The 20,299-nt window shown below is 40.8% G+C and overlaps 1 protein-coding gene across 1 annotated transcript in view; it reads left to right on the top strand.

Moving 5' to 3' along the window:
- LOC115218879 overlaps nt 1–20,299 on the top strand; it is an 87,894-nt gene that overhangs the window by 66,346 nt on the left and 1,249 nt on the right. The window contains exons 8-11 of the mRNA XM_029788863.2: nt 12,622–13,050; nt 16,444–16,532; nt 17,189–17,329; nt 17,650–20,299. The exon at nt 17,650–20,299 is cut by the window's right edge and continues 1,249 nt beyond it. Coding sequence (XP_029644723.1) covers nt 12,622–13,050; nt 16,444–16,532; nt 17,189–17,329; nt 17,650–19,381 — 2,391 coding nt within the window. The 3' untranslated portion in view covers nt 19,382–20,299. The remainder of the gene's footprint in view (nt 1–12,621; nt 13,051–16,443; nt 16,533–17,188; nt 17,330–17,649) is intronic.

Genomic DNA, 20,299 nt, shown 5'->3' with positions numbered 1-20,299 from the left:
AAAGGACTATAAAATATTGATACCTGATATTGTTGTATCTGTCTACATACATTTGTGTGTGTGTGTGTGTGGTTATGTACACAGCTTTTAATTACACAAGTTTATTTTTATGTGTGTGATATCAAATTGCTCATTGAGTGGATATGTTTGTGTGTAAAATGATACCAGTGTCACTAATTTCATGCACACTCTACTGATATGTGTGCTCACACATACACAAAAATACATACAGATTTATATACACAGACACACATACGTTTGGTGCTCTTACAATATGAAACCCCTACACTAGAACAAGTCTGCAAGAGAGCAGAAAATAACTTTAATGTATATAAGTGATGGGTGGAGGTATGATGATGATGATGATGGCAGAGAAGGAGGAGGAGGAAGAGGATATGGGGATGGCTGTGGGGGAAGAAGAGTTTCAAGAGTTTAATGTACGATATTTCTAATCACTTCTTCTATTCTTCCCTCACCCTTTACACAAGTTTGCTTAGGAAACACAATGGTTGTTTATTGCTGGATGGTTTGCTTGATGGCCTCTTGTAATTGTTTGAAATTCTCCTTAACAGATATTGTACTCTGGGACCTTTGCAACACCCATTACAATCATCACTCCTGCTTTACTATAGTTGCTAGTTATCATCATCACCATTTGTCAGAGCAGTTGATTGGCAGAATTGCTAGAGCAGTGGAAAGAAGAATATGCTTTGCAGTGTTGGTTCTAACTCTTTACATTCTGAGTTCAAATCCCAGGGTCAGTAAAATAAGTACCAGTTATCTATTGGGCTTGATGGTTTCAACTCCCTTCAAAATCGCTGGTATTGTGCCCAACTCAGAAGCCTTTATTATTATTATTATTATTATTATTATTATTATTATTATTATTATTATTATTATCAAGGTGGCAAGCTGGCAGAATTGTTAGCATGGCGGGCAAAATGCTTTGCAGCATTTAATTCGTCTGTGTGTTCTGAGTTCAAATTCTACCAAGATCCACTTTGCTTTTCATTCTTTTGGGGTCAGTAAAATTCTGTTCAAGAACGAAGGATACAAAAAACATCATCATCATCATATATATATATATATAGGCGCAGGAGTGGCTGTGTGGTAAGTAGCTGGCTAACCAACCACATGCTTCCGGGTTCAGTCCCACTGCGTGGCACCTTGGGCAAGTGTCTTCTGCTATAGCCTCGGGCCGACCAATGATTTGTGAGTGGATTTGGTAGATGGAAACTGAAAGAAGCCTGTCGTATATATGTATATATATATATATATATATATATGTGCATGTGTGTGTATATGTTTGTGTGTCTGTGTTTGTCCCTCTAGCATTGCTTAACAACCGATGCTGGTGTGTTTACGTCCCCGTCACTTAGCGGTTCGGCAAAAGAGACCGATAGAATAAGTACTGGGCTTACAAAGAATAAGTCCCGGGGTCGATTTGCTCGATTAAAGGCGGTGCTCCAGCATGGCCGCAGTCAAATGACTGAAACAAGTAAACGAGTAAAGTATATATGTATATATATGGTCACAGATAAAATACCATCCATCATAGGCCTAATCAATCACGGCTGACCTGTGGCTAAACACCAACAGCAACCATCTCTATGTTAAGTGTTAGCATGACTGGGTGAGGTGGGAGTGGGTCACATGTTCAGTGGAACCAACATTCAAACTTAATCTTTAGCTAGTTTATATTCCTCCCCACTCCTCCTGTTAACACCACCACCACCACCCCCGCAACCACCTCCACATGGAGAGCTGTTGCCATGGAAACTAAAACAAAAATAAATACTTCAGGGTTTTTTTTTTGTTTTTTTTTTAGTTTTGTTCCTTTTGCTTTTCCTTTTATTTGAAATGTTGTTGTTGTTGTTGTCACCATCTCAAGTGAAATATGTGGAATATTTGGTGGGAAGGGTTCAGTGTCCATGGACATCATTCACCACCTCCACCATCATCATCATCACCAATACCACCATCATCACCATCACACTTGCCACTGCCCTCATGTATAACATTATCATCATCAGCAGCAATACCACCACCATCACCACAACCACCATCACCATCATCACCAGACGCATTAATGACCCCCCCCCCATGTTTAACATTATCATCATCATCATCATCAACATAACAGAAATGATGACAGTGATGACGACTGTATTTTGTGACTGCCCAGCCCCTGTATCACATAGCACTATGTCTCTGTGTCACATAACATTCTCCAAATTCCTCTCTTTGCTCAATGATGCCATGAAGTCTCATACTGTCTATGAGACTTGGTTGGGATTGGTGCGTTGACCATCAGCCCGGAACACTCACATTGATGAGAATAAGAGGAAAAAGGGAAAGAAGGAAAGATAAAGAATATTCCAAGAGGAATCCATCTAAATGTATTATGGAATGGCTTTCATTCTAGAATTCCTCCACATCTAAGATGTACTCTACAAATATCAGTCAAAGCCAGTACTTGACTAGTTCTTGAAAATACAGCATGATTCAGAGGGCAATTTAGTTGCTATTTTTTGTTGTTGTTGGTTGTATTGCTTTTTGGGGTTTTTTTTTTGTTATTTTGTTTTGTTGTTTTTTTTTTGGAGGGGTTTGGGGCCTAGGATAGCCCCAGTAGAGTAGACCTATATGCAAAGGCATTCCATAAATAGTGTATATCTATCTTTGACACGGTTACCTAATATCTAACTAATTTCAGACTGTAGGGTGTGATTTTAGGGAATGTGGGTGCTATTTCTAGCATGTCAAGCAACCACATGGAGGATCCCTCATTGGATTGTGTTGACAACATTTCCACTTTTTTAACCCAAGGGGTCTTTAGTCAAAGTGGCACCTGTGATCAGTCAGGCCTATATAATCAAAATAATGAAAACCATAATCCTCCTATCTTTTTCTTGTTTCTTAGTCATAGTGCATCTAGGACTATGTAATTTAATGTACACTTTTTTGTAAAACAGTACATTGTGATTTGAGAAAGAATTGGCTGCTGTTTCTTATTTCTTTACTGCCCACAAGGGGCTACACACAGAGGGGACAAACAAGGACAGACAAATGGATTAAGTCAATTATAACGACCCCAGTGCGTATCTGGTACTTAATTTATCGACCCCGAAAGGATGGCAAAGTAGACCTCGGCGGAATTTGAACTCAGAACGTAGCTCAGATGAAATACCGCTAAGCATTTCGCCCGGCATGCTAACAATTCTGCCAGCTCGCCGCCTTATATATATATATATTATATTATGTATGTATGTGTGTGTGTATGTATATGCGCCTCAGTGCATATCTGGTACTTAATTTATCGACGCCGAAAGTCGACCTTGGCAGAATTTGAACCCAGAACGTAGCAGCAGCCGAAATACCGCTAAGCATTTCGTCCGGCGTGCCAACATTTCTGCCAGCTCGCTGCCTTCTGCTGCTGTTTCTACCGAGTCAGGTGACTGGCTACCTACAGGTACCTTCATTGGATTGTGTATTTGTTGGTCATGTGGTGAGTTGGAAGTAATTACTGAAGAAACAAACGCAAGTTTCATCCCTCACCGCCGCCATCACATCTCTGATAACTTCAACTCTTCTCTTCTCACCACACACACACACACACACACATGCAAGCTAAAGTTATTATATTTGACACAGTAAGCACAGTACCAATGACTTTCAAACAATTGCCATGTCTGAGTGATAGAATGTTAGACAAAATACAGACATCCCCCGCATTACGCATGACACAAAGCTTTTTATTCCATTGTCTTCCATGTTACATAACTTAGAAGTCAATAAGAAAATAGGGTTTGTGTTGTAAAAAATTTCTCATTATTTCAGGAACATAACACTTTTGTAATATGGAGGTATCATCATCATCATCACCACTTAATGTCCATTGTCCATGCTGGCATGGGTTGGATGGTTTAACCAAGGCTGTGCCAGGACCAATCTGATTTCGCATGGATTTCTATGGCTGGATGCCCTTCCTAACACCAACCAGAGAGTGTAATGGGTGCTTTTATGTGCCACTGGCACAGGTGCCATTTGCATGATACCAGTGTCTATCATGACTGCAATTTCACTCAGCTTAATGAGTCTTCTTCTCAAGCTTGACATAATACCAAAGGTCTCGGCCATTGCCTCCGTGAGGCCCAACACTTGAAAGGAATGTCTGTACCTTCTAATATTTAGTTGTGTCTCTATTTTCTGAGTTCAAATCTTATTGTGGTTCACTTCACACTTCCTGGGATCAATAAAATATGTGCCAGTGAAGCACTGCCGTTTGATTAAGTGGACTATAAAAGAAATAGTATGTGGCTTTATGAAACTGTAGCTATTAATATGACTGCATGGTGGGGGGGCAGAGAACTGGCACAATCGTTAGCACACCAGGCAAAATGCTTAGCAACATTTTGTCTGTCTTTACCTTCTGAGTTCAGATTCTGCCAAGGTCAACTTTGCCTTTCATCTTCTCAGGGTCAATAAAATAAGTACCTGTTAGACACTGGGGGCAATGTAATTGACTTATCCCTTCCTGGAAATTGCTGGCCTTGTAACAAAGAAACCATTATTATTACATAGTTAGCATTAGCATGTTAGGGAAAGTTTTCAATGATATATGATGTAGCTCTATGTTCTGAGTTCAAATGGTACCAAGGTTCATATAATCAACTGTTTCCCTCCTTGTGCCTGCATTAAAAATCATTATTACCTCCACCTTGAAGGCAGAAGTATTGTTTTCAGTCGTGTTTGCTTGTTTGTCCATGGACAAGATATCTCAAGAACCGGTGGATGAATTCAGATGAAGCTTTCAGGGATGTTTAGCCTTGTGACTGGCACAAACTGATTAGACTTTGGGATTGATCCGGTACCAGACAAGGATTCTGGATTATTTTTCCAGTTTTTTTTTTACTTAATTTTTGAGACCGGTTGGGTTCATTCTCATTTGTGAGAGCAGTCAAGTTTATTTCAGATATTCTCATTTTAAAAATCATCTCCAGTTCATCATTGAGAGAACGTTGGTGTTGCCTTGGTGGAGGTTTGCACTCTCTGAGTTCTCTTGTTGCCATTATTATTGTTATTAAGTTGGTAGGATGACAGATAAAATGCCTTATATTAACATGTTGCCAAATGCCTGGGTTCAAATCTTGCATAGGGAGGTTATTGTTTTTAATTTGTTTTGCTTGTTTTTTGTGGGTGGGGAAGAGCTTTTCGTCCTTCTGAGGCTGAGAAAAGAAAGAATCATTCTAGTGCTGGTGTTGATATAATCACGAGTATACCCCTTCCTTCTCATAAACTGTGCGATCTGAAACCTGTGTTAGAGATCAGTATGTTGGTGTGGCAGGAACAGATGAGATAACTTGTGGTGTTGGAGTGTATATCATCATGTGTATGCTTCACTGTGCTGTACTCATAACCATTCTGCATCACCACACTATATGCAACTCTGTGTGTGTGTAAGCATTTGGCTGAATGGTTTATATTCTGCACTAAGTACCAGTTGCATACTGGGGTTGCTCTAATCAATTGTCCTCCTCCTCCCCCAAAATTTCAGGCCTTGTTCCTAGAGTAGAAAAGAATATATACTCCTCTAACTCTTGCTAACATAGTAAAACAAATGAATATACACACACACACACACATGGTGGGCCAAAAGTCATGCACCAAAAGAGTTGACATTTTATTTATCTCATTATTATTATTATTATTATTTTATTCAATTTTAGAAAAACTAAAGTATGTCTTTGTCAATTTCCGAGTGTATTGAACTTATTTTGTGTGTGATTTTTTGCCCAACCTGTAAATATCTCTCTCTCTCTATATATATATATATATATATATATATATATATATATATATATATATTTATGGATGGGATGGAAGCACTCCATCGGTTACGACGACGAGGGTTCCGGTTGATCCGAATCAACGGAACAGCCTGCTCATGAAATTAACGTGTAAGTGGCTGAGCACTCCACAGACACGTGTACCCTTAACGTAGTTCTCGGGGATATTCAGCGTGACACAGAGAGTGACAAGGCCGGCCCTTTGAAATACAGGTACAACAGAAACAGGAAGTAAGAGTGAGAGAAAGTTGTGGTGAAAGAGCACAGCAGGGATCACCACCATCCCCTGCCGGAGCCTCGTGGAGCTTTAGGTGATTTCGCTCAATAAACACTCACAACGCCCGGCCTGGGAATCGAAACCGCGATCCTATGACCGCGAATCCGCTGCCCTAACCACTGGGCCATTGCGCCTCCACATATATATTTATATATTTATATGAGGCGGGGAACAAAAGTGGTAGTTGGGTAGAAAGAAGGGACAGACTTCTACACAATTTCCATCTTCTAAATTCTTGACGTATTGGCCAACCTAGCAGTGTGGCAGAAACACACGCCCATGGTGCCGTGCAGTGAGATCAATCATGAAATCATGTGGCAGCAAATGCCAATTTGTTGAGCACAAGAGCTATACCTATGTCCATAGAACAAAACTACTGGTTTGCACTGTAGGTATGTGTGAAAGAGAGAGAGAGAGAGATCATGATAAGATATGAAGATTGTGAAACCTAGCATTTGGAGTGGCCTTGAAGGTTTTAACATGCATGCTCATACACTCACACACACGTCCTACATTTTTCTTCTCTGTTTGAGTATCTATTGATCTGTCTGTTGATTTGTCTAATGGCCTGTCTGCTTCTAGTTCCCTACATATTCTAAATAGCTAAACTCTGTCCTACTCATTGCACCTACAGAAACGAGATGGTAATGGTGATGGTGGTGGCTGTTGTCTAGTCCCAGATCAATTTCAGTCAACCTAGCTAAAGATCAGAGGCATTCCAGCCTCAAGCAGGGAACCCAACACTGCACCATGTAACATGTTCTTTTCCGGAGAAGAAAAGTGTGATTTGAAGGAGTTTGGGCTGTTGTTTTTAGCACGTCGTGTGACCACATAGCGGTCTCACTCTGTAGCTTTTGGTAGCAGCAGCTGCCTGGTGGTGGAAAGCTTAAGTGAGAGAGGGGACCCATGTTGACCAACAAGCAGTTGCCACAATCAGACAGACATACATTAAAAATGAGAGGAAGGGAGAGAGAGAGAGAGAGAGAGAGATGATTCTATGTCGTTACCATCAGTGTTGTAGGGAGGTGACGCTATGAATTGGTGAATCAGGGTGAAATGTGGGTAGATTACTAAAGAGGACAACTGCTAAAAATTATACCATTTGTCCCTTGTTGTTGTTATTGTTACTTGGGGGTAGGCTGGAAGTAGGTTTATTTTATTAGTATTGTAATGGGATTATATAAAAATTGTGTGTGTGTGTGTGTGATTGGGTTTGAAATATGGGTGGTTTCAGGGTGGACACTTTGACTTTAAATAGAGTGACTCATTCTGTATGACTTTATTTTCTCCTCTCTTTCTTAACTTGTGATATATTATTTAAATGATGGTGGTGATGGCGATGTTAACTTGTGGTTGATTAATTTAAATAACTGGAGACTGTCGATGATGGTTTCTGACCCCTCTACCCATCCCTTCCTCGCTCTTTCTCTCTCTCTCTCTCTCTCTCTCTAATTAATACTATGGTGGTGGTGGTGGTGGTGGTGAGTACAAACTGATAGGAAGAAATTTAGTTTGTCAACAATAATGGTGTGTGTGTGTCTGTGTGTGTATGCATGGCAGGGAATGCATGCATCAGTGTCTGAATGTGTGTGTGTGTGTGTGTTCATCCATTCCCTGCATCTTTCTTTTATCTCTCTCCTCCCTTCTCTCTCCTTCCTTCCCTCCTTCTGTCCATCTTGTCCCACAACCCAGAGGTTGGAACCTGGTAAAAGAACAAAACACCTTCCCCCCTCTGCTCTGCTCTCCCCCCCCTCGCGGCCCAGGCTCCATCTTTCGCTATGACATTATCACAGTTTAAGAGAGGAATAAGTTGTGATGGAGGTGTGAGGAAGGGGAGATGTTATTTGCGGCTGAGAGGAAGGAAATAAATAAAACTACACAATTACCAATTTGGAGGGAAGTAAAACTACTGGAGTTTGTGGCATCTGAGAGTGATGGTTGGTGGACTTGGCTATTGTGGTGGTGGTGGTAGTAAGAGCACTGCTGGTCTTCACTAAGGGAGGTGGTTGTGGGTTTGGTATGGCATTAGTGGTGATGCTCTTGGTTATGTTAATTATGGTGGTGGTGGTGGTGGTGGTGGTGCAGGTGCAGTAAGTGGTATTGGAAGTTGATTTGTTTTTAAATATTTATTTGTATGCAGTAGTTAAGCTCTCTCTCTCTCTCTCTCCCTATCTTCCTTTATATTTCTCTCTGTCTATCTTTCTCTCTCTCTCTTTCTCTCACTCCCTCTCTCTCCCTTTCTCTCTCTCTCACACACACACACTCATGCAAGACAAATGAAGCAAGACACACCCACACACCCACACAGTTGATGGCATATTAAATAAAAGTCAACTTGTTTAAGCCTGAAGATGATTCTCCAGGGACAGCAGCTGACACGGTTTGTCTGGCCATGGGCACGCGCCAGAGTCAGGTACTTCTAAGGTGATAGTTGCGCATTTTCTCTCTCTGTTGCCCTCCACCAGCCAGAGCCCTTCATGCACACACACACACAAACTGTTGTATGTACTCGCAAATGTTCTCCTTGTGGAAAACTAAATTCTCTAGTTAAATGTTTGTTGAAGACTAGAATTTGGTTGGGGGTGCTTTCAGCGAGTGGTCATTTGGACGGAGGAGGGATTGTTGCAGAGAGAGGAAACCATTTAAAATAGCAACAACTTCACTGTAAAGAAGGTGTGTTTTTTGTATGTATATATATGTGTATGTATTTGTATGTATATACGTATATAAATGTGAAGAACAAATTCAGGGAACTCAAAAAATTGTGCAACCAATATCCACTGTGAAGTATGTGAACAAAAGGAAGTGTTACCAAGAAAATAAGACAAGGAATATTATTGGTATCTTTATGACAAACACTGCAAAAGAAGAAAATTATAGGGTAATCGTTAGTGAAAAAGGCACCTGTGAACATTTTAGAGAAAGCAAAATACAAGCAAATCTAGGTTATTTGGTTAAAAACACTGGACTGGGTATTTTAGTGACTCACCCATACTGCAAAATACAAGTGATTTTAGATTACTGCAACTCGTTAGAAATAGCAACCAAATCCCTGTTTTATTGATGCCACACTGTAGGCTGTATTACAAGGATCACTCGAGGAAAAAGTTATAAGGAGCCTATTATTAAGAGTTACATCAGCAGGAAGGAAACAGAGGACCACCCCCACTTGAGGTAGGACTGACTGCATAGTAGAGAATACTAGTTGGAAAAAGAGCTGACTTCTTCCTTCGTCACAAAACACTCAAAGGAAAAGGAGGACGACAGAGATTTTGACAGTTGGTTTATTGTGCCTGAAATTATTTACAGATGTGCTGAGAGCCTCGTGGCTGAGGACCGGAAAGGAAAGAGTTGTGCATTCCAGGAATGTGAAGGAAGAGGGGAAAATTTATTATTGTTAAGTTTTGCTGTTTTATATTTTCATAAACACACACACACCCACAAACAAACACGCAAACACTTTGCTAAGAACTGTAAATGTAGAAAATTTTATTTCCATTTATTTTTACTTCATCAATTGACCGAATATCTCATAAGAACCTCCTTTATTCTTCCGCTGTTTTGCCCCATTCTACTCACGTATACAGTTTTAACAAAAATGTAAACGTCGCCTGTAGTTTCAACAACTCTTCTACAACAAGGGAACTTCTACATGGTCATTCAACCTGCTACAAATAGCAGCCAAATCTCCCTCAGACTGCATCCTACCATCTAAAACAAAACAAAACAAAACAAGAAGGAAGGTCACATTGGACAGTATAGTCCTAAATACATTTGTGCTTGAAGAAAAGAAGGGATGGTCACAGCTGATCATAGGTTTCTTCACAGCTGACTGGGGGCTAAACAACAATAAGAGCAACAACACAGGTGCCAAACCTCATAGGTGTACAGAAATCTCTCGTTGACCAAATTAACAATGGCTTCAAGAAAGGTATTTTTTAAGGTTCATTAAACATTGTTTTGTTTCAGTATTTTATATTATTATGTTCTGTTGCTAAATTTCTATGTTGTTGTTGTTCATGTTTTGTATATTTGTTCACATTTGTTTTGCTTTTACTCAAGGTGTTGTCAGTATCTGCACTTATCATAGAACAAACTTTCTTCAGTCTTATCTTTGTTGTATCCACACAGATATATATATATATATATATATATATATATATATATGTACATATATATGTACATACACAGACACAGACACCCACTTTTTCAGCCGGTTGCACAGAAGTGTGAAACTGAACTGAATATCTCTGCAACAGATTCTCAACTGTTCACAAATAATGTTTACTACTACATGTATTGCATATTCTTTCTCTCGTTTAAATTCATAAAATTGCTCATGCACACTTACCTGGGTGGATCATTGTCACTCCATGCACCAGACAAATAAGACCCATCTAACTCATTCTGTCTAGAGTGACCATCACACACACACACACTGACACACACACATAATCTTTTTATAAAGTTAAAAGGTAGTTAAAGAATTTCATACAAGTCTACTGCAGACATTCCCTTGTCCAGCCAAATGATCCTATCCTGCTAACAGGTGTTGTTGTTGTTATAATTATTATTATTATTATTATTATTATTATTATTATTATTATTAAGAAATAAACAGAAGAGTACCAGGATATGAACTTAAAGCATCTATGCAGATGTGTCTCTGTTTATATACATTACTGTCATCATCATCATCATCTTTTTACAACTGTTTTTAAATACCGATAGGAGCTGGACAGATCTCTCCACATCTCACCACTCATCACCCTCTTTCATCGTCTGGTACACACATTGAACTGAGAAAACATTTTACATATCTGCATCTGACACTCCTCATTCATGTGTTCTCATTTCACAATCATTTATGCCAACTTTCTTGCATGTAATTTCCGAGCAAAATGCTATTGAATGTGAAAACAGATTGTATATACCTGCAAAGCCTATAGAGTTGAAATCTTAATGCAGATAGCTGCCTGTACGTACATATACATACATTCAGACACTAACATACACACAATGCCTTGGCTGTTTTGCTCGGCCAGCTGTCCCATAGGAAAGGGGAACATTTCTACCATCATTACCACAGAAGGCTAATAAAACATAAGGAAGGGGTCAGGGTAAGAATAGAGCTACTTAATGGTACACATGGTTCCTGTCAACTCTTAACATCAGCTGTGTGTATGTGTGAGAGAGAGAGGAGGAGGGAGAAAGAAAGAATGAATGAGGGAGGAGAGTACATTTACTTAAATTCATCTGAATATTTACTTCCAAATACAGATGTGTGTATGTAATTTATTTTTGTTACATTTTTCAATAGACTCTCACACACACATGATGACATACACACACACACACACACATATATATCCAACATGCCTTGCCTTGAGCCCTCAGTTCCTTGATGGAGTTGTAGGGACACCATTGGGACATAGAGTATGTCTTGGGTATTTTGTAGATTTGGTGGAGCTCATCCCTCTCCAGGTCTGACCACACCCAATTTGTTCCAGAAGAAAGGAAGTCAGATAAAAAGAAAGAGTGAATGAAAGAGAATAATTGACCCCAATACAGGACTGTTATTTATCAATCCCAAGAGGACAAAAGTCAAACTGACCTCAGTGGTATTTGATTGTCAAAGCATAGTGAACCGGAGTGATTACTGCAAGGCAATCCATCTGATGCACTAAAGACCCTGTAAACCATCCATTTATATATCCAATTATCTATGGCAGTATTCATAAGAAAGATAAGGGCATTGTTTTTAGGCTAACAAATGTTGCACGGGACTCTTCATATTTATAGACTTGCTTTGATTATTTTAAACAAATATTTCAGATAAGATTTCTCTAAAAGTGAGATTAATAGTTGTTACTCAATGAAATAAAAGCATCCATGACAGTTTATATTCCAGAAGAGACTTCAGATTTGCCATATAACTCTCTTTTTTTACTCTTTTACTTGTTTCAGTCATTTGACTGCGGCCATGCTGGAGCACCGCCTTTAGTCGAGCAAATCGACCCCGGGACTTATTCTTTTGTAAGCCCAGTACTTATTCTATCGGTCTCTTTTGCCGAACCGCTAAGTGACGGGGACGTAAACACACCAGCATCGGTTGTCAAGCAATGCTAGGGGACAAACACAGACACACAATCACACACACACACACACATATATATATATATATATACATATATACAACAGGCTTCTTTCAGTTTCCGTCTACCAAATCCACTCACAAGGCATTGGTCGGCCCAGGGCTATAGCAGAAGACACTTGCCCAAGATGCCACGCAGTGGGACCGAACCCGTAACCATGTGGTTGGTTAGCAAGCTACTTACCACACAGCCACTCCTGCGCCTATAAGAAGATATTTAACTCACTTTATTTACAACTTTATTCCTTATCAAGAAATATTATTGATGAACTAAATATTCTGTTATTTGATTTTACTATTGACAGTTGCTGATGTTATTATATATATTTCCGCTTCTTCTGCAGTTGACGGATGGCATGCAAAACATGGACATAAATGACCAAAACTTTCCACCACCTCCTCCTGAACTGCTCCAGCAACAGTTTCTCTACGGTACATTACCAAACACTGCTCAACAACCACTCTTTGGCCAAATGGCGCATTCCAAAGGACAGGGTCATCTCTCCTATCGACCTGGGGCTGGCCAGTTCTATAGCAAGCCCACTCAAAGAGCTAACTTCTTTAACATCCCTGCTTCAGAGACTCCAATTGTTGTCGAAAAGCGAGCAAAGGGGCAGGCTGCACCTTTGCCTCCTACTACTTTCAAGTTGGAAGCTGTGGATGACGCAAATGCTGCACCACCTCCAGCACCAATATCCAGCCAAGCACAAAAGCCATCCCTGGAAGTAATGGATCAAAAAGTGCTGAAATCTGTTGATGACCATGCCATCCAGGTAAGTCATTTCTAACTCCTCCTTTCTTGCTTCTGTCTAAAATGATCATGTCATCCGAGTAGTTGCCATCTAGTTCCTTCTCTGAGATGGCTTGCCATCCAAATGGGTCACAACTAGTCTATTCCATCTGCAGCTCACCTATTCCAAGGCGGCGAGCTGGCAGAAACATTAGCACGCCGGGCGAAAAGCGTAGCCGTATTTCGTCTGCTGTTACATTCTGAGTTCAAATTCCGCCAAGGTCGACTTTGCCTTTCATCCTTTCGGGGTCGATAAATTAAGTACCAGTTACGCACTGGGGTCGATGTAATCGACTTAATCCCTTTGTCTGTCCTTGTTTGTCCTCTCTGTGTTTAGCCCCTTGTGGGTAGTAAAGAAATATATTCCATCTGCAGCAACCATGCTCCATCTAGGGAAGACAGATAAGACCCATCTAATTCATTTTTATCCGAGTCAACTCTGCTCTGTCTGAATAAAATTCATCTCATCCCCTTTTATCTGAGTTAACTATGGTCCATCAAGGAAAAAAACCCTTCTAACTCTCTTCTCTCTGCAGGTGACCTTGTAATCAGCCAAACCCCAGCTTGACTCCCTTCAGACTGTAGTTATTATGTTCACTGCTATATATCTCTATTATTGGTTTATTGTAATGTTCATTTCTTTATATCACTCAGATATTGATGCAGGGCATTGAAGGTTTGTGCATACATCGTTCTGAGCTGTGGACAGTGGAGTCCTGGATTTAATGGTTACCCAGACTTCTCCATTGCGGATTATTCACATAACTGCCACCTATTGCTCTGCTTCATTCCCTCTGTTATTCCTTCAAGTTCAGAGACCTTGGTTAAATTAGATAACGATCTAGAATGATGTAGATAATATCAGCTGTTGAAATTGACAGACTGCAGGGATAACAGAAGACTTCTTAACAACAACACATTTCAGATGACTTAGAGATAAGAGAAATAATGGCAGACATCGATCTAATGAGACTGAGTTAATCATCATCATCATCATCATCATCATCATCATCAGCATGGGTTGGACGGTTCGACCGGGGATCTGGGAAGCCAGAAGGCTGCACCAGGCTCCAGTCTGATCTGGCAGTGTTTCTACAGCTGGATGCCCTTCCTAATGCCAACCACTCCGAGAGTATAGTTAATGTAGAAAAGAATAAGCTTGACCAACTGAGATGTTTTTAAACTTCTTCAGATCACAGTGACTGTAAACAAAGAGACAAAGAGCCTTATTATAACTGGATTAAATGTGATGGGAAAGTATCAGCATGCTGGAAATAACAGCCAAATTCCATCAAATCACATCATATCATTTTAGAAAATGAAGGACACATTGGTCATAGATTTGACATGGGGTTAACAACAGCAGCAGTGTTTTATTTCAAGTCTTCAATGTAATATTGTTTGGATAAAAACCATGCCAGAACTAACCTCACCTGTGTTGGTGCCTCGTAAAAAACACTGCATCCACTCTGCAGGGTGGTTGGTGTTAGGAAGGGCATCTGGCAGTAAAAACCATGCCAAAAGAGCCACAGAAATCTGGTGCAGTCTTCTGCCTGGCCAGCTCCTGTCCTACCATCCAACCCATGCCAGCATGGAAGGCAGACATTAAATGATGATGATGACAATGATGACAACTTTATGTTGGTAAGGAGAGATGATGACAGTGAAGATGCCCACCAGCATTATAGAGGTAACTTAAACCAACCATAATGAGTTTGTGATGGTTGTCAAACAACTTGTTATCAATATGTGGAGTGGAGGCACAATGGCCCAGTGGTTAGGGCAGCGGACTCGCGGTCGTGGGATCGCAGTTTCGATTCCCAGACCGGGCGTTGTGAGTGTTTATTGAGCGAAAACACCTAAAAGCTCCACGAGGCTCCGGCAGGGGATGGTGGTGATCCCTGCTGTACTCTTTCACCACAACTTTCTCTCACTCTTACTTCCTGTTTCTGTTGTACCTGTATTTCAAAGGGCCGGCCTTGTCACTCTCTGTGTCACGCTGAATATCCCCGAGAACTACGTTAAGGGTACACGTGTCTGTGGAGTGCTCAGCCACTTACACGTTAATTTCACGAGCAGGCTGTTCCGTTGATTCGGATCAACCGGAACCCTCATCGTCATAACCGACGGAGTGCTTCCATTATCAATATGTAATTACGATCAAACACAACATAAAGGGTAAACTCAAGAGAGTTGAATTAGTTTAGTTCCTGCTGCAGGGGCAGAAGGATCTGATGTTGTCTGTAAGCATTTTAGATTTGTTACATATTTCTCTCTTCTCACCAACTGAACTTCTTCTTGTATGGACTCCTGTGGTTACTGACATGGACCGGCGAGGGTTTTTTGTTTTTTTTTCTTTATTTGCACAATAAAAATTGAATGCTAACCAATTCTTGAAAATTTATGTTGTGATGGTTAACCCTAAAAACCCTTTTTCTGACATTGTCCAACATTGGTAGGTTGTCTCTTCAGATTACTTCACTCAGACACAAGGCAAAGATAGATGTAAATTCTGAAGCCAAAGTCTCCTCCTATATTACTGTTTGCCACAGTTTCAATTGTTTTTACTCTTTGTATATAGAACAGTTGTAGTTGTTGTCATGATCAGTATTGACCATAATGTAACAATTTCACTAAAAAATCTGTTACAACCGCTGCCCCCCCCTTCCTATGTAGGTTTCTCTTCTTTTCTCTGTGTCTGACTCTTTTCCTCTTTTTATCTATTTCTTCCTTTGGTGTTTTCTTTATTTCTCTCTCTTTAAATTTCTCCTTACTGATTGCTCTGTCTCTCTCTCTCTCTATATATATATATATCTGCCAGCCTCGTCTGGCACCTGTGTCGGTGGCACATAAAAAAACACCATCCGAGCGTGGCCGTCTGCCAGCCTCGTCTGGCACCTGTGTCGGTGGCACATAAAAAACACCATCCGAGCGTGGCCGTCTGCCAGCCTCGTCTGGCACCTGTGTCGGTGGCACATAAAATCACCCACTACACTCTCGGAGTGGTTGGCGTTAGGAAGGGCATCCAGCTGTAGAAACACTGCCACATCTGACTGGCCTGGTGCAGCCTTCGGGCTTCCCAGACCCCAGTTGAACCGTCCAACCCATGCTAGCATGGAAAGCGGACGTTAAACGATGATGATGATGATGATGATGATGATATATATCTTTACTTACCCATTCCTATTTGTTTGCTTCTCTCTCTCTCTCTCTCTCTTGTTTTCTATTTTCAATTATTCTGCATCTCCTCTCCCACCTCCCATGCACACTTCCTATAGAGTTTCATTCATGCAAACAGTTCCATGCCACCCACTACCACCTGGCAGGATTGAGCCATTTAATGCCATGCTAACGTGTCGCTTTGCTTCCAAAACAGGTGTCCAAGAGCACCCACGACAGCTTCAAAGACCTTGTCTGGGATATGATATTCAGCAAGAACATTACCAATGAGTTAGAAAAAGTCAGGTAAGTCAGACCCTTTTCTGTCCCTAAACTTGCCTCCCTATATTGCAACTTCAAATCTTTATACATTGATCTAGACTACAGAGTCTGTTGACCAACACACACACCCACCTACACTGCCAAACTGCCTTTTCAGTCATTAAGCAATTTTAGTACTCCTTGCATACAGATCCCTCTCTCACACCAACTCCTACACACACACACACACACACTTCTGCTTTCCCATTGTGCATATCTGATGATCTGCTTCATCCCCTCTGTTATTCCTTCGTGTTCAAGCCAGTGATTGTTCTTGTCTAGCCTCAAATCAATCTTGATTCAACAAACATATAATCAAAGGTATATCAGGTGTGACCGCTCTGTACTTCTCTCAGGCATTGTGTATTGAGGAGTACATTATCCAATGTGTCCATCCCTTTCCAAGATGGTTCGGTGGTATAAGTGATATTTGGCTGTTATTTCTAACAAGTCAAGTAACTGTATGGAAGTTCACTGGTCAGCTCATATAGCGAGATGGCTGGGCCTAGACATTCTGTTTATACCCTTGCTGGCCATTGAATGGAGCAACTTAGTCACTCCTACAATTTCTACATTGACACTACACTTCTACATCAGTAATTCCACATTGCTTCACTACTAACAGTGTTGTTTCTCAACAGAATCGTGTTCCGTTGGTTGGCCTCCAAAGACCTGAGTGCATTCACCTTTCAACATGTTGAACCAAACAGTCCTGAGGAGATCCTTATGGGCCTGAAGACAGGCAGGACCACATATGCTATGGTCTTTGATATCCTCTGCAGGTAACTACTATGTTGTATATTTTTTATATCATCTCTCTCCATATATCTATCGTTATGAAAAAAATGAATGGAAATGGCTTTTCTGATAATATCTAATTATCAGAAAAACCATTTCTATTTATTTTTTGCAAAGATATAATACTGTCTCAAGGACTTCCTACTTCTTTTTCTGCTATAATTATTACATGATCTCTTACCCTCTCTGTCTTTTTCTCTCCATAACCTCTCTCTTTCCCTCTCTCCATCATCTCTTTTGCAGAATGTCTTCCCACCATGTATTTCTCTCTATTATCTCCGTATCTCTCTATCTACTCCAACAGGTACGCTGGTGTCCATAGCCAAATTATCAGTGGGTTTGCCAAGGGAGCCGACTATCGTCCTGGCCAGAAGTTTACTCGAGGCAGCAACCAGCACTCGTGGAATGCAGTCTACATCTACGGCCACTGGTGCCTCATAGACTGTCACTGGGCAGCGCGGCGCATAATCGGCAAACAATCGAGTACTCAGAATGATGAAGAGGATTTCCTATATTCGTTGGACGAGTATTTCTTTTTGACTAATCCGCATCAACTCAAGTTTACTCATTTCCCTGACGACCCTAAGTGGCAGCTGCTAGAACAACCTGTTAGTTTGGAAGAATTTGAGAATCAACCACACATGAAGCCTCAGTTCTTCAAGTATGAACTGGAATTTATCAGTAACACCACAGCCGTTATTAATGCACGTGGTGAACTGAACATTCGCCTCACCTACCCTCACCAACGACGACCCCTGGCCTTCAACTTCAGCATCCAGTTTGAAGACGGTAGAGAAGAGTACAAAGGCATCAAGATTAATCGTTACGGGATGCAGGAGAGCAGCAATGGCATCGCATCTTTCCGCCTTCGCCTGCCTGTTACTGGTTCATATGTGTTGTACATATATGCTAAGGAAGACACTCCAGAGAACAAAGACAACGTTTATTCCCAGGTGTGCGAATACAAAATCATTCAAGAATCTGTATCATCACCAGAACCTACACCCTTCCCACCTTGCAGTTATCTCACATGGGGTACTGGCGCAGCTTTCCAGAAATATGGCCTCTCAACTTTCCAACAGACAGCCAGTGTACTTTCACGAGACGGAAAGGCTGAACTACAAATTCGCATGCCAGAACAGAATAGACAGTTTATGGCTAAGTTAAAATCTAACCACCACAGCGATGATGATCTAGAGGGTTACATTATTGACCAAATAGTTGGGCGCACAGCTTACTTTAAAATCTCTTTACCTGGACGAGGTGAATATGGTCTAGAGATCTATGCTAATGATCCTGCTTTAGAAGGTATGACCCTCTATCATATTGCACAATACCTAATTGTCTGCAATGAAGACGTCAAAGCTCTTCAACTACCCAAGCTCCCCCCTGGTTACCTCGGTCCCCAACAGAAATTTGAGGAATTTGGCCTTCGTGCAATAACTCATCCAAATAAACTAATTAAGTTAGAAGGCAACTTTGTTGAAATTAAATTAGCTACTGCTGAACCAATGAGAGTTACAGCTAATTTGATCTCTGTGGAGGAGAATAAGGAATACGCTGAGTGTGTCTTTACCCAGTCCGAAGGTGCTACTGTTAGCTTTATGGTACTTTTGTCCAAAACTGGTTTCTACAAGCTTCAGCTCTATGCTTTGCCATGTCGAGATACAAGCCAGCAACTGCCAGGTATTTACAACTACTTGGTATATGTTCCTGCTATTGTAAAACAACCCTATCCTTTCCCCAAGCAATACGCACAGTGGAAAGAAGGTTGCTACATGTGGGATCCTCTGGTGCTCGGCCCTTATGCTGAAAAGAAGATGGCGAATGTCAACTTCAAGGTTTCCATACCTTCAGCTAATGCTGTTGCTGTTGTTGCGGACCAGGATTGGACAACTTTAGAGAAAAAGAACAATATCTGGGAAGGTACAGTCGAACTGGGCAAATACTGGGGTACAAATACCCGAGTAACACTTAATGCAAATCTGGGTGGTGATGCAAGTAGTTTTGCAACCCTTCTGGAATATTCCGTTTAATTCGCTTCTGATAAGATGCTTTTAGGATGGAGTGGGGTAGCTGTTAATTGCAGTACACCTCTCTCTGCACCCCCCCACTATTCACAATCCTTTGAATGTTGCTTATTTTTGCTAATAGACGCTAAATATACTAGGGCAAAATAACAAACAGAAAGATCCGAGAAAACAAAACGAGTTTGTTAAATAAGTGAACACCTCTCGTGTAGTAAAGAGGAGAAATGAATGACAAATGTTTTTGACACTTGAAAATACTGATTTGAAGAGGAGCTTCAGAGTCTGTCTCATGCCTTTGTTTATTTTCCCAGATTACATACATTTTATGACAAAGCCACTGAGCCAGGCTCTTCTTACTCACCTTTATTGCCAGTATAGTGTGACTCTATGTGTGCGAAATGGAGGACGTAGTAGTACAGAGCAAGAGAATACAGGGAGTTAGTTTGCACTTAATCCTGGTTAACCTTTGCACCACCTCCCTGCTCATTAATATCTTTCTACTCCCTTGTTTTCTAGACACATGTCTCTAGAGTGACAAGAGAACTGGCCAAGAGATACTCTGCCAACTGTCATTGTCATTTCACATTAGTCTGGCTTGAAAACTGAACACCCTACAGTTCTGTTCAACTCCTTCCATTGTGAACCAACAATGTCCGTCCTTCCCTTTCCTCTGTTATAACTTATGAACTGGCTTGTTTCCCATAGAAATTCTTTTCTGGCCTCCTCTTAGTCTAGGAGTTTCTCTGAGGAACCCTATAGTCTACAATATATTTTAAGTTTAGATTACATTATATATTTTTATATTTCAATCTTTCCTTTGTGTATTTAAACGAAACATTGTCCTTTTCTTTTTGTAATTAATTGCCTGGAGTCTTAGGTCCATGCCTATTGAGTTATCTGCCCTTCCTCTCCTCTATGCATACA

Source organism: Octopus sinensis, linkage group LG14 (assembly GCF_006345805.1).
Source record: "Octopus sinensis linkage group LG14, ASM634580v1, whole genome shotgun sequence".
Classification (NCBI taxonomy): domain Eukaryota; kingdom Metazoa; phylum Mollusca; class Cephalopoda; order Octopoda; family Octopodidae; genus Octopus; species Octopus sinensis.
Note: the sequence above shows the minus strand (reverse complement) of the source record. Positions and strands in the feature narration are given on the sequence as shown.